The sequence below is a fragment of the Dipodomys ordii genome, unplaced genomic scaffold (assembly GCF_000151885.1).
Source record: "Dipodomys ordii isolate 6190 unplaced genomic scaffold, Dord_2.0 Scaffold118, whole genome shotgun sequence".
NCBI classification, from domain to species: domain Eukaryota; kingdom Metazoa; phylum Chordata; class Mammalia; order Rodentia; family Heteromyidae; genus Dipodomys; species Dipodomys ordii.
Genome location: NW_012267334.1, coordinates 1,253,743 through 1,265,876, shown reverse-complemented (window position 1 = coordinate 1,265,876; position 12,134 = coordinate 1,253,743). Strand labels below are relative to the sequence as shown.

General features: G+C 64.8%; 1 protein-coding gene across 1 annotated transcript in view; it reads right to left on the bottom strand.

Annotated features, from left to right (window-relative positions):
* The window catches only part of Kcnt1 (potassium channel, sodium activated subfamily T, member 1), a 31,830-nt gene extending 23,751 nt beyond the window's left edge, over positions 1–8,079 (bottom strand). The window contains exons 1-5 of the mRNA XM_013029361.1: positions 7,838–8,079; positions 3,987–4,066; positions 3,387–3,486; positions 817–873; positions 421–469 (exon numbers count right to left, since the gene is read on the bottom strand). Of these exons, the coding sequence (XP_012884815.1) occupies positions 421–469; positions 817–873; positions 3,387–3,486; positions 3,987–4,066; positions 7,838–8,079 (528 nt within the window). The remainder of the gene's footprint in view (positions 1–420; positions 470–816; positions 874–3,386; positions 3,487–3,986; positions 4,067–7,837) is intronic.
* Between the last annotated feature and the right edge of the window lie 4,055 nt (positions 8,080–12,134).

Here is a 12,134-nt window from a genome sequence, read left to right as displayed (position 1 = left end):
AGCGCGGACCCCAGAGAAGCAGGCAGGGTGCGGTGGGCCGTGGGGGGGCTGGGAGCGCGGACCCCAGAGAAGCAGGCAGGGTGCGGTGGGCCGTGGGGGGAGCTGGGAGCGCGGCGGCGGGGGGGTGTCACAGCACTCCCAGGCTGCACAAGGTCTGTGGCTGCTGCAGGGCGGCTCGGAGTCCCCTCTAGTGCGGGGGAGCTGTGGCATTCAGTCCCAAGATTTGCTAGCAGGCGGCAGGGCAGGGGCCGGCCGGGGAGGGCAGGCAGGGAGGAAAGGCTGAGAGCTGAGAGACCCGTGCAGGCTCTGGGAACTTTCTAGGAAACGTTTCAAGCCTGGACCCCCACTTTACCAAGCTGGGTCAGCGTGTCTGCTCCCTGGGCCTCCGCCTCTGGGGAGGAGGGGCAGCTGGGCACATACCTGGATCACCCAGAGGGTCATCTTCCTCTCCACCCACAGGATGGGGGCCCTGGCGGGGAGAGAGGGGTGAGCCGCGGGCACAGTGGCAGCGACCAGCATTCCTCTACCCAAGCCCAGCTGCACAGGGTGGGAAGGAGCAGAGACCCATGGGCAGCTCTGGAGACCAGCAGACCAACATTTGCTATAGTTCTTGATCATTCTCTGAAGGGCCGGTCCCAGTGTTGACTCCAGTCCTGGTCCGGTGCCCTTGAACATGCCCACAGCGAACCTGGTGTCTCTCTGGTGGAGGCTGGGCAGTGTAAGCCTCTGGGTGCCCCTTCTGTCTCCTGTCTGCCCATCCCAGCCCTGGCCGGGCCCCACATGGCCTGGAAGATGGGAGCCGAGGTGTGAACTCACCAATTGAACTCAGAAGAAGAGCCATTGTAGGTGTAGTTGTACTTGGTGCAGCCCCAGCTGTGGAGAGATGGAGCCAGCCTGGCCACAGCGCCTCCAGTGCCAACCCAGGGCACACGAGAGGGGCACTCAGCCCAAGTCCCCCACACCCCGTAGTGACCTGCAGGGAGGTCTTAGCCTGGGGGGGGGCGGGTAGGAAGACGCCAGGAGCACTTGGCTGGACAGCAGGTTCAGCTTAGTGGGGGCTGGGTTCTGTGGTGCTAACAAGCCCCTGGGGGGAAGGGCTGCCCCTGCTCAGCCACAGAGAATCTTGGACAGTCAGGGCCTCCTGGAGGCCGGAGCTGCCTCCGGCAAGGGGGGAGGATGCTCGAGACAGTCTGGAAGCCTTTGCCCTAAAGTCCTACAGCAACAATCGTCCCCAAGGGCAGCCAGGAGGGCAAGCACTGGCCCAGTGCCTAGAGCTGGAGACAGGCAGCAAGGCAGGGCTGACCCCACGGCTCCACCCTAGGCCACAGCCACCACCAGTCCAGCCCGAGAGCTGAGACGGGCAGCCCGCCCCGCCCCTCCCCTCCCCTTCCTCGCCTTTCCCCTCCCCTCCTCTCCCCTTCTCCCTTGCTGACTTCCCTCCTGAGCCTCACTGGAGTTGTTTCCCATCCTTCCACCCCTCCGTGTACCCACTTCCTGTTTTCTTACCCAATATTCACCCATTCCTATCTCTTTCTTGTCTATCCACCCATTGTCCAATCACCTGTCCATCTTCATCTCATCTGAGACCCAAGAATCCATCCTCTTATCCAGAATCCATTCACCATCTCATCTACACCTCCCTCCCTCCCTCCCTCCATCCATTCATCCATCATCTTCCTACCCACCCGCCCACCTTCTCACCACCACCCCTGATCCAGGCACCGAGCTAAGTTTGGGATAATGAATACAGTGGACGTGGGCTCTGGGGAGGAGAACGCGGACGCCCAGACTCCTCGGGGATGTGCAGAGCTGAGATGGACCCAAGAGGTGGTGGAGAGCCAGCCCCCATTTCTCCTTCTCAAACCACCCTTGGGATTCTGCTCTCCTCTGACCTGGATAAACGTAGGAAGTTTGTTCTCAACAGTGGTGAGAGTCTCTAGACAGGGGACACCAGACATCCCCCTAAAATGGGTAGCAAACAGAAGGGGGGAAATAGCGAAGTCTGTGCCCAGGTGCCAGGGTCTGGCCTCCTTCCCGGCTCTGTGCCCAGGACCCCAGCGGTCCTTGCTCCAAGAGTGCACACTTTGCACTTGGAGCCCTCCACACTGTGACCGGACTACAGACCTATATGGCATCTAAGCCCACTCTAAGTGGAAATCCACTGGTGTGAACTGGGCCAGCATGTGCTGGCAGTCCCCCAGAGGAGGTCCCCCAGAGGAGGTAATACAAGAAAGGGAGGGGCAGGGACACGGGGAGGCCAGGCTCACTGGAAGCTAGAACTCAGAACAGAGGCCGAGCAGGAGACGGGAGACACAGAGCAGGTATCTCCGAGCAGGTGGTCCACTGGGCCACCCAGAGAGGAGCCAGGGCCACAGAAGGCATGTTGGGCATGGGGAACCCAGCGGCTTCGGGTGGAGAGCAGTGGTGTGGCCCACGGTCAGGGCTGGGAAACACACTGACCTCTCACAGCACAAGGGCAGCGGAGCACCAGGGAAGACTTCCAAGAACGAGTTCCAGTCCTCCCTGGGTGGCTCCTGCAGGACGCCTCAGAAACAGGTCCCTCTCCACAAAGCGGCCCCAGCACCGCACCCACACGGTGGAAGATCAGCCCAGGACGAGGACGCCGCGGGCCCCAGAGGGGCAGGCAGAGCCTCCAGAAGCTGGCGCGGAGCCAGGGCCGGCCTGCTGCCCGCCGCAGGGGAACAGGACCCCACTCGGAGGAGCCTGCACCTGACTCTCCAGCAGGGTGAGGACTTCTGGGCCCGTGAGCAGCTGTGTTCACAGCTCCACAACGGGCCTCCTCCTCCCCAGGCTGAGCAGTCAGCAGGAACCTGGGAGCCGTGTCCCGGGTGCACCTCTAGCTCTGGGGTGGGGTCACACTGAGGAAGGAAGGACTCTCCAAAGCTCCCTCTCCTGAAGACCTGCCTGGGGCCCGGCACAGTCTTGTACGCAGACCCCCAGTGGGACACAGATAAGCAGACAGCCCATGGACCCTGGGCCCCACCCCCAGGCTGCTGCCCCCCGGGTCACCCACCACGCTGACCTGGGTCACACAAGGTCACCCACCACCCTGACCCCAGGTCACCCATCATCCTGACCCCAGACCACCCATCACACTGACCCCAGATCACCTACCACCCTGACTCCAGGTCATCCATCCTCCTGACCCTAGGTCACCTACCACCCTGACTCCAGGTCATCCATCATCCTGACCCTAGGTCACCTACCACCCTGACCCCTGGTTAGCACCACCCTGATCCCAGATCACCACCTCCCTGACCCCAGATCACCCACCACTCTGACCCCAGATCACCCACCATCCTGACCCCAGGTCATCCATCATCCTGACCCCAAGTTATCCATCATCCTGACCCTAGGTCACTCACCATCCGATGCCCAGGTCCGGGTTGTCCAGCAGGACTCGGACAATGTAGAGCAGGCAGGTGAGGAGCTTCAGGGAGAAGTTGAAGAGCCGGATCCTCAGGCCTGTGAGTAGAAGTGGGAAGGAGTGTCCGAGCAGAGGCCCCCCCCCCCCGAGAGGGAGGGGACAGGTGCTCCAGGGACAACCGGGTGGTCCTCAGCAGGACTTACTTCCCCCACAGAACTGGGGCTCAGGACGCCTGAGGCTGCTCCTGTGCTCAGAAGCAGGCTAGGGAGCTGACACCCAGGGCTCAGGCTCAGCGCCCTCTTCCCAGCTCCCCGGGAGCACAGGGCAGCCAGAGCTGAAGCCAGCAAGGGCGGGGAGCGGCAGAGGCAGGGTGGATGGCTCAGGCCAGCCCAGCTCGGGGTCGGGCGCTGGGGCAGGGCCCTGTGGGCTCTGTGTGGCCTTCCTGGAGATGTACTGTTCTCGGGCAGCGTGAAGCCAGCTGACCTGCCCTGTGCCCACCACTGGGCAGTACAGCTCCAGTCACACAGCTAGTACGCCCCCTGGCTCATTTGTGCCTGCCCTACCCGCCCTTCCCAGCAGCACCCCGACCCTCACTCACTGGATCTTTGGTTTTTGATGAAGAACAGCTTGAGCCTTTCCTTGAAGGTGTTCTCGTTGACATAGAACTCCACCTGGACCCTGCAGGCAGGAGAGAGCCACGGTGCTGGGCTGGCGGTGCCCTGGCCCCAGTGTCCACCTTCTCCCAAACTGTGGGAGGGAGGGAGAGGACAGAGGGACCCGGGAGGTGCTGCCCACAGCTGGCATCTGAGAGGTCTGTGTCCACAGCAGCCTTGGGCCCTGGCCATGGCAGCCCTGCCCGCAGCCCTCTGAGCCTGGCCTCGGGATGCCTGAGGCTGCTGGCCCCCACATTCTCAGCAGCCAGGGCCCTCCAGCCCCGGAGACACAGGACTGTGCCTCCCGCGGGGCTGTGGGCCATGGTGAACAGAGGGCCGTGCAGCTGCAGCCCCAGTGGCTGTGATCTGAGCCCGCCACGCCCTGCAGCCTCAAGGACAGACGTGTGGGACGTGGACGTGGAGCCTCTGGAAGCCGCAGCGGAGGCCCCTCCCTCAGGCTGCCTCACCTCGGGCCCTGCAGGTGGAGGTAGGTCCTGTTTTCCTCTTCCCCCCCCCCCCTCCTCTCCAATTCCCCCCCCCCCCGTCACCGTCCACTGGGACAGGGGTCTCTGAGCCCCAGGCTGTGGGTTGTATGAGCTGTCACTGCCGGCTGGGTCTGGCCACCCCAATGTCCCCAAAGGTGTTCGGTCTTCATTCCCGAGTGTGACTCCCACCGAGGGTGCGGGCCCACTGTGTGCCTAGCGGCCTTTCCAGTGTGCGCCACTGCGGGGTGGAGACCGGCTCCGTGGGTCACAGAGCTCAGGAATAGTGCGGGGCCCGGGCCCTCCCCGCTGAGGACGGGCACCAGACCTGGTGCAGGCGGTCCCGGGGGCGGCCCTCAATCCTGAGAGGCTCTCCTAGACCGGAGGGCAGCTCAGTGCTAGGGCTGGTGTACCCCAACCACACACTCACCACCCCCACTCCATCCCATCCCCTCCTCCCCCTTCTCATATCCACTGCACCACACACACCCTCCTTCTCTCCCAGGACAGGGAGCCCCAGCTGGGAGAGACCCCAGAAAGTGTCTGAAGGAGTTGGAGGCCGGGTGGGACAGGGCAGAGGTCAAGGACAGGCAGGGCAGGGGCGTCAGTGGGAGGTGAGGGCCTGGCCTGGGTCAGCTCCTCTGCAGTCCTCCCAGCACAGGTCCTAAGGCACACTGGAGCCCAAGAACAGCTCCTCCCTATTTGTTGGCCTCCTCCACCATGCAGACCTGGGGGGGGGCAGGGAGGAGGGGGCTCCTTCCCCAGCCAGGCCTCAGCCCACCACCACTGACCAAGGCCCCTCCTTGACTCCCCACACTGGCCCTGCCACCCAGGCCAGCGCTGGCATGCGGTTGTACACGTGTGTGCTCACGCACGAGTGTGCACGTTTCCCTCTGCTGTATGGTGCTGGGAGCTGCCCTGCACTCCTCCATCACGGGCTTGGTGCATAACTGAGCGGGAACAAGCCTTGTCTTTTAACCCACCCAGTCTGTGGTCTGGGGCCTGCCCTGCCCCTCTCGCCCTTCCAGTTCGGGACCCATGGCTGCCCCTCCCCCAGGTCAGAGCCAGCTCTGCGTTCTGGACACACTGGGGATCCAGACATCCCCTGCCTCCCTTCTTCTTCCCCGCTGGGCAGGTTGGGCTGGATATCATGTCCTGGGGTATTCCTGTCCACTCCTCCCCAGCCGGCCGCCTCCCAGGCCCTTCTTCTGGGGCTGGTGCCTCGCTTCCTCTTGAGACCCCGCCAGCCCACGTCTACACCCACGTCTGGCTCTGTGCAGCGACCCTCTCCCTCTGCTGCTGCCCTCCCGATGGCCGGGGACCCAGCCACAGTGAGCCACTGTGCTTCACAGATGGGGACAGAGCCACAGGACCCTGCCAAGCTAGTGTGGGGTCGGGCCAGCCGACCTGGACTAGCCCTGCCTGGCCTGAGGCCCACAGTGGGCCGGCCAGCTGTGGGCACACATCGGAACAGCCCCGAAGGCGGGGTGGCCAGGCACCCTCCCACCAGCCAGTGGGGAGCCACAGGCCGCAGCTCTGCCTCCCCGAGGTTGGAACCCTGCAGTGCCAGAGAAATTCATGGAACTCCTTCACCTTAAATGTTTAATGAACTGCGGCGGCCACTTCCTCCAGCCCCACCACAAGAAGTCCATGAAAACTATCCACTTGGCCCTGAAGTGTGTGGAAGGGGGCAGGTGTGACTTGCCTTAATGAATCGGAAAGGGGCGGGCGGGGGCGGGGCCCCCGCCAGGTTGAGTCAGGCCAGTTGGCTGCAGCAGGGGGGGGGAGGGCTCTGAGCTACCACCCCCCTCCCCCTCGGGCAGCCCCTCCCCTTCCAGACTCTGGGTGCCCTCAGGCCGGCCTGAAGTCCTGGGGTCATGGAACTGTGTTGGCCTGGCAGGCAGCAGAGTCCTGGGACTGCGGCCAGACTCAGGTCCTGCCCCCACCTGGCCCCCTCCCTGGGGAACAGCAACAATGACAGAACGGCTTCCCACGGGCAGGCCAGGTGCTTTGTCCACAGTGGAGTTAACAATGAGCTTCCCAGCCTGGGGCTCTTCTGTGAGTGCCTGGAGGGCGGGCGCAGGGCACAGGGCGCTGGCCGCCATCCTCCAGCGGCTGAGCCCAGGCTTCTCAGGGCTCTGTGCAGCAAGTGCCCAGCCAGGCTAAGAGCCCCGCCAAGTCCCTGACTGGGTGGTCCTGCGCCCTGGCAGAGCCTGCGGCCAGCCCAGAGGCCTAGAGGCCAGACACTGGGCCCAAGGCACTGACTGCTGGGAGCTGGCTGGGGTGGACCCTGGCCCCTCACCTGTGGGCCCCCGGCTCCTCACCTATGGGCCTCAACAGACCCCTGCCCGGGATGCTGAGGCTCCAGCAGGAAGGGCGGTGGGCCCCAGGCCTCCCTAGCCCCTCACACTTGCCCTCGGCTAGCACCCAGGATGGACTGCTCTGCCCAGGGAGCTCACTGCCAGGGCAGGCAGGGGAATGGGGCCTAGGAACCAGGGAGGGGGGGTGCAGAGTGGCCCAGGAGGAGGGTACTGACTCCTCAGATTAGCAGATAGCCCTGGCCTGGCCGTCCCCCCAAAAGACAGCCCCTCAGGCCCTTCTCACTCTGGCCCTGAGCCTCTGGAGGCCACACAAAGATCTATGCCCCCCAATTGCCTGGGGTGGGGCAGAGCCCTGCCAGCGTGGCTGGCTCTAACCATCACCCACTCTGTTGTGGGGTGCTAGATGAGAAGAAAGGCCCCACCATGGCCCCAGCCACAGCCCACGGTTCTCCAAGACTAACAAGGCCAACCACAGTGACAGACAGGTGCCTGGAGCTCTCTGCAGCCAGAGAGGCCCGGTGAACGGTGGTTGCCGCTGCTGGCAATGGTAATTAATAACGCACGAAGGAGAGCCTCACTTGGAGATCACGGCACACACCACGTGCCGAGCCCCGGAGTGTGGTGGGGTGAGCACCCAGGGACACCGGCTACCTCCTGCCACTTGACCTAAATCTTAGTGGAAGAGTGTGCAGAGCTCACAGTGGGGCGGGCCGCCCTCCCAAGGCCCCAAGCAGGGCTGAGGCTGGGGTCCGGGGCCCGGCATGCTGGCACCCATTCAGGTAGCTGCCATCCTGTGGCTCCACTGCGGGCCGTGTCCTGTCTGGGCTTCTGCTCCAGGGCCCCTCACGCCCTGTCTGATCGCAGCCCTGGAGGCTGCCAGGCAAGCTGTGTCCTGTCCAGCTGCAGGGCAGTGGCGCTGGACCGCAAGGACTGTCCCAGAGGGACCCAGGCCCCGGAGGTGTGCAGACACAGCCCCTCCCCAGAGGCACTTACTGAGACAGAGAGGAGTCCAGGCTGAAATCTTCGACCTGAGGCCTGGGGACAGAGCCACACATCACAGAAGGCGAGGGGCAGGCCGAGCGGCTAGGTCCTGAGACCAGGTAGGATTTGGGGCAGCGTCCAAGGGCAGCGGAGTCCCACGCTCTGACGCGGGGGCCCTGGGTACCGCGGCGGGGCCAGGGCAGGCAGCCCAGCATGCAGGGCCGCAGGAGGCAGGCCGGTCCTTCAGTGCCCATGAAGCAGCACAGCCGTCTGACATGCAGCCCCACACCTTGGTCGGGTGGAGTGACAAATGCAGGCCAAGAGGGCAGGATGCGGTGCCCCAGGAGTCTCTGCCCGCCCCACCCAGCACTACGCCCAATGCTCCCCCGGGAACACCCATCGGCTCTCGCCCCACCCAGCACTACGCCCAATGCTCCCCCAGGAACACCCATCGGCTCTCGTCACCCAGGCCCGCAGGGCTACAGAAACTACACCTGCACAGGGCCGTGCAGCCAGGCAACTGCCAGGGCAGCTCAGCCTCGGGCTCGCTCCTCTACAAGGCCGCTGCCCGGCCCACAGGCCAGGGGCTTGGGACCACCCCTCCACTTCCTATGGGCCAAGGAGCACCCTGCACCGGCCTAGTCCTGATCAGCAGAGCTGCACATTTTCCCAGGCTGGCCAGAGGGCAGTTAACACCAAGACTGGTGTGGCCTGTACTCCTGGGAGCCACAGGCCCAGGCCTGGTCCGTGTGGAGGGTGGGCAGCGTGGGGCTTGAGGCCAGACCCGTGTGGGCAGCGCGAGGCCTGGTCCGTGTGGAGGGTGGGCAGCGTGGGGCTTGAGGCCAGACCCGTGTGGGCAGCGCGAGGCCTGGTCCGTGTGGAGGGTGGGCAGCGTGGGGCTTGAGGCCAGACCCGTGTGGGCAGCGCGAGGCCTGGTCCGTGTGGAGGGTGGGCAGCGTGGGGCTTGAGGCCAGACCCGTGTGGGCAGCATGAGGCCTGGTCCGTGTGGAGGGTGGGCAGCGTGGGGCTTGAGGCCCAGCCCGTGTGGGCAGCGCGAGGCCTGGTCCATGTGGAGCAGGAGCAGCGTGGGGCTCGAGGTCCGGCCCGTGTGGACAGCATGGGGCTCAAAGCCCAGCCCGTGTGGAAAGCATGGGGCTTGGCCCATGGGGAGGGCGGGCAGCATGGGGATGGGGGGGGTCTGTGCTCCACTTCAGAGAACTTCTCTTAAGGCTCAAAGCAGACACTTTCCAGAAGACTGAGCAAAGGGGCAGAGCTGAGCACTGTCTTCCCCAGGCCCGCTGGCAGGGAGGAGGTGCAGGTCTGCGTGCTCAGCTGCGCACTCTGGGGGACCAAGCCCTCCACCCCAGCTCCGACAGGCCCTGGAGGGCAGGGTGCTGGCGGGGGTGGCGGCGGCCAGGTCCTGCGTGTTCTGACTGACATTGCTCTCAGGGCTACCAGCGCTGCCCACACTTGGCCCTGGGTCTACAGGAGCCTGGCAGGGCTGGGGCTCACTGCAGTTGGACCAGGGAGGGGGCTTCCAGCCTGGGAATACAGCAGCCTTGCTTCCTGGGACAGAAGCCCAGGGTCTCTCCTTGGTCTCAGCAGGACGGCATGCAACAGCCCCTCCAAGCACTGGTGGGAGTGGAGGCCTCGCCAGCCCGTGAAGCCTCTCTGTGTTCTGCCCAAGACCACCTCCGGAATGTCCAGGAAAGGCCACCTGGTTCCCTCCCACCCCCCTGCTCAGGTTGGCACAGGCCTGTCGGGCAAACAGACAAGGGTGTGCTCCTGGGAAGGCCCACAGCCTCTGGCACCTTGCTGCCTGTGCAGGCCTCAGTGAAGGGGAGGCGGCCCACCAGGACTCGCCCTGCCAGGTAAGCAGCAGAGCAAGGAGAGGGTCGGGGAGGAAGCCTGCTCCCACCGAGGAGCATCCTCCGCCGCTACCCAGGAGCCGTGTGACTCCTCCCCCAGTCACACAGCCTCTCATGACTGGGATGTGAGATGAGGCCCCAGCCTGCATTCTCTGCCTACAGCTGAGGCAGCACCCGAGCAGACTGGGTCTGTGGGGGAGTCTCAGCTCCACCTAGCACAGTCTGGAGGCAGCGGCCAGCGGAAGGCTCAGGACACAGCCGGCGTTCCTCGGCAGCCAGCAGAGCTGCAGCTGGGGGTGGACACAACTGTGCTGGGAAGGCGCAGACTCTGTCCCAGAGCGCGGGGAGGCAGCTCCTCTGGGAACCCCTCTGGGCTGACGGGCCTGTGTCCCCTTCTTACTGCAGTCCCCACACCCACCGTCCCGCAAGCTGGACGCGTTCTCCACTCAGGGGAGGGAGCTTGCTTGCTCCAGGTGGACCGTTCCACCAGGACCCAGGCTGTGACACTTGGGAGAGAGGTTCCTTACAGGGTTCAACTCAGTGTGACGTGTGCTCTCGTAGGGACCGCTCAGGACACCCCACGGAGACACTGTCAGCCAAGGAGGCCCCTGTCCACTCCCTAGCCTGGTTCATCCAGTCTCCAAAGCCACAAGAAAACCAAGACTCGCAGCCACACAGCCCTGGTCAACTCTCACACCATCCAATAAGGACTCAGGTCCCTTGGCATGGACAGGAAGACACCTACATTCCCAGGCCAAAACCCTCAGGCCTGACCTGAGGGGCCGGGCAGGGAGGACAATGCAGCAGGCCCCTCTGCCGAGACCCCTCTACCTGCTCTCCACAACACACAAGTGACCCTCACTGGGACATCTGGAGTCTCCCACCATTTCCCTTGGGGGACACTGTCCTCCGTGCTCCCCTCCCCCTGCCGTCCCTCTCGGCTGCCAGTGCAGTGCTGTGGTTCCCTCCGTTTCCTGCCCCTCACTGCGCGGCTGGTCCAGGATGGGCCTGGAGGCCCCATTTGAGCCCAAAGGTATTGGGGCAGCCAGAAGGAGTCCCAGTGCCCAACCTGGACAAAAATTCATTAAGTGGCCCAACCTCTCCCCTACTGTGCTCCTGAGCTCGAAAGCTGCCTGGAATGGGTCCCTCCCATCCTTTCTAAGCCCTGACCTCAGGGAAGCAGGAGAAGCACGCTGGGTAAGGCGCTCAGGTTGTCCAGGCTGGATGGGGCTGTGTTAATGAGGTGGGGGAGGGATATGCATGGGGCAGGCAAACTGCTCACTGGAGGCTCCGCTCCTGGAGTCAGGAAGGAGGGCCGGCCTCCTGGTCCAGGGCATGGTGGGCAGCCAGGGATTCAAGATGCAAGTAGCAGGACTAGCCGTCCATCCTTCCACAGAGGACACTCGCCTCCCTACCTGGGCCTCACCCAGAAATTCCACCACACCTGAGTTCCTCAGGCACAAACCCACCAAATGTTCTCCTGCTGGGCCGGGCAGGGCTCCCGGGGCTCATCTTCAGAGCAACAGCTGGTGCTGCGGCTGTAGGCAGGTGCTGCCTGGGTCTAGCTCTGCGGCAGCTCCCTTCTTTGCCCTCAAATAGGGGGCGGGGGGGCTGGCCAGGACTCCGCTGGGGATGGAGAGAACCAGCAATACAGCTTGTGGCCCACAGGGCGGGGGCAGGGTGAGCATGGTGGACTTCCTGGGGGAAGCAGCCGGGGCTCTCAGGCTGCCCTGCAGGCTCCCATGCCAGGCCTCAGGAGCCAGGCTGGCCCCCAGCAGAGCTTCCAGGACCCCTGGCCGCACCGTTCCCAGGAAGAGGGAGGACGAGGAACAGTCCTCCAGGGCCCTCCTGCCCCGAGCTGTCCACCAGCTGTGAGCAGGCCCTCAATGGGAGCATGCTGGCAGCAGCCTTCCCCACAGGGGTGGCAACGAGCGGGAGCCAGTGTGCAGGTGCCGGGACTGCAGTGGCCAAGGAGTTGGGGAGGGGGAGGCACCCCAGGCCCTTGGTCTAACCATCTGTCAGCCCTGTCCCTGCCAACCCTCAGCACCTTGACCCTGGCCCTTCACCCCCACACCCCAGCTCTGGCCCTGGCTACCCCTGCCTGGAATGCTCCACCAACGCCGCCTGCCCGGCCCTGCGCCCTGCCCTCCGCCCTGGTGGGCCTCTTCTCTCCCAAGCGCAAGCCTGGAGCGGAGCCGACCGTCCAGGAGTGATTCACCCCCCACCCCCCACTCAGGCACAGGCAGGAGCGGCCAGGAACTCTGCCGCCCGCTCATCCGTGACACCCGTGCTGTGCCCTGCGGGGCTCCCTCCGGGGTCAGCCCTGGGCCCCGGGGCTCCCCCCAGGGCCTCCCCGCTGGAGCCGGAGCCCTGACCGCCCCTCAGCCAGAGTTTGCCGTGCAAGCCCCCATGCCTGGGCCGCGCCCGCCTCCCCGCGGCCC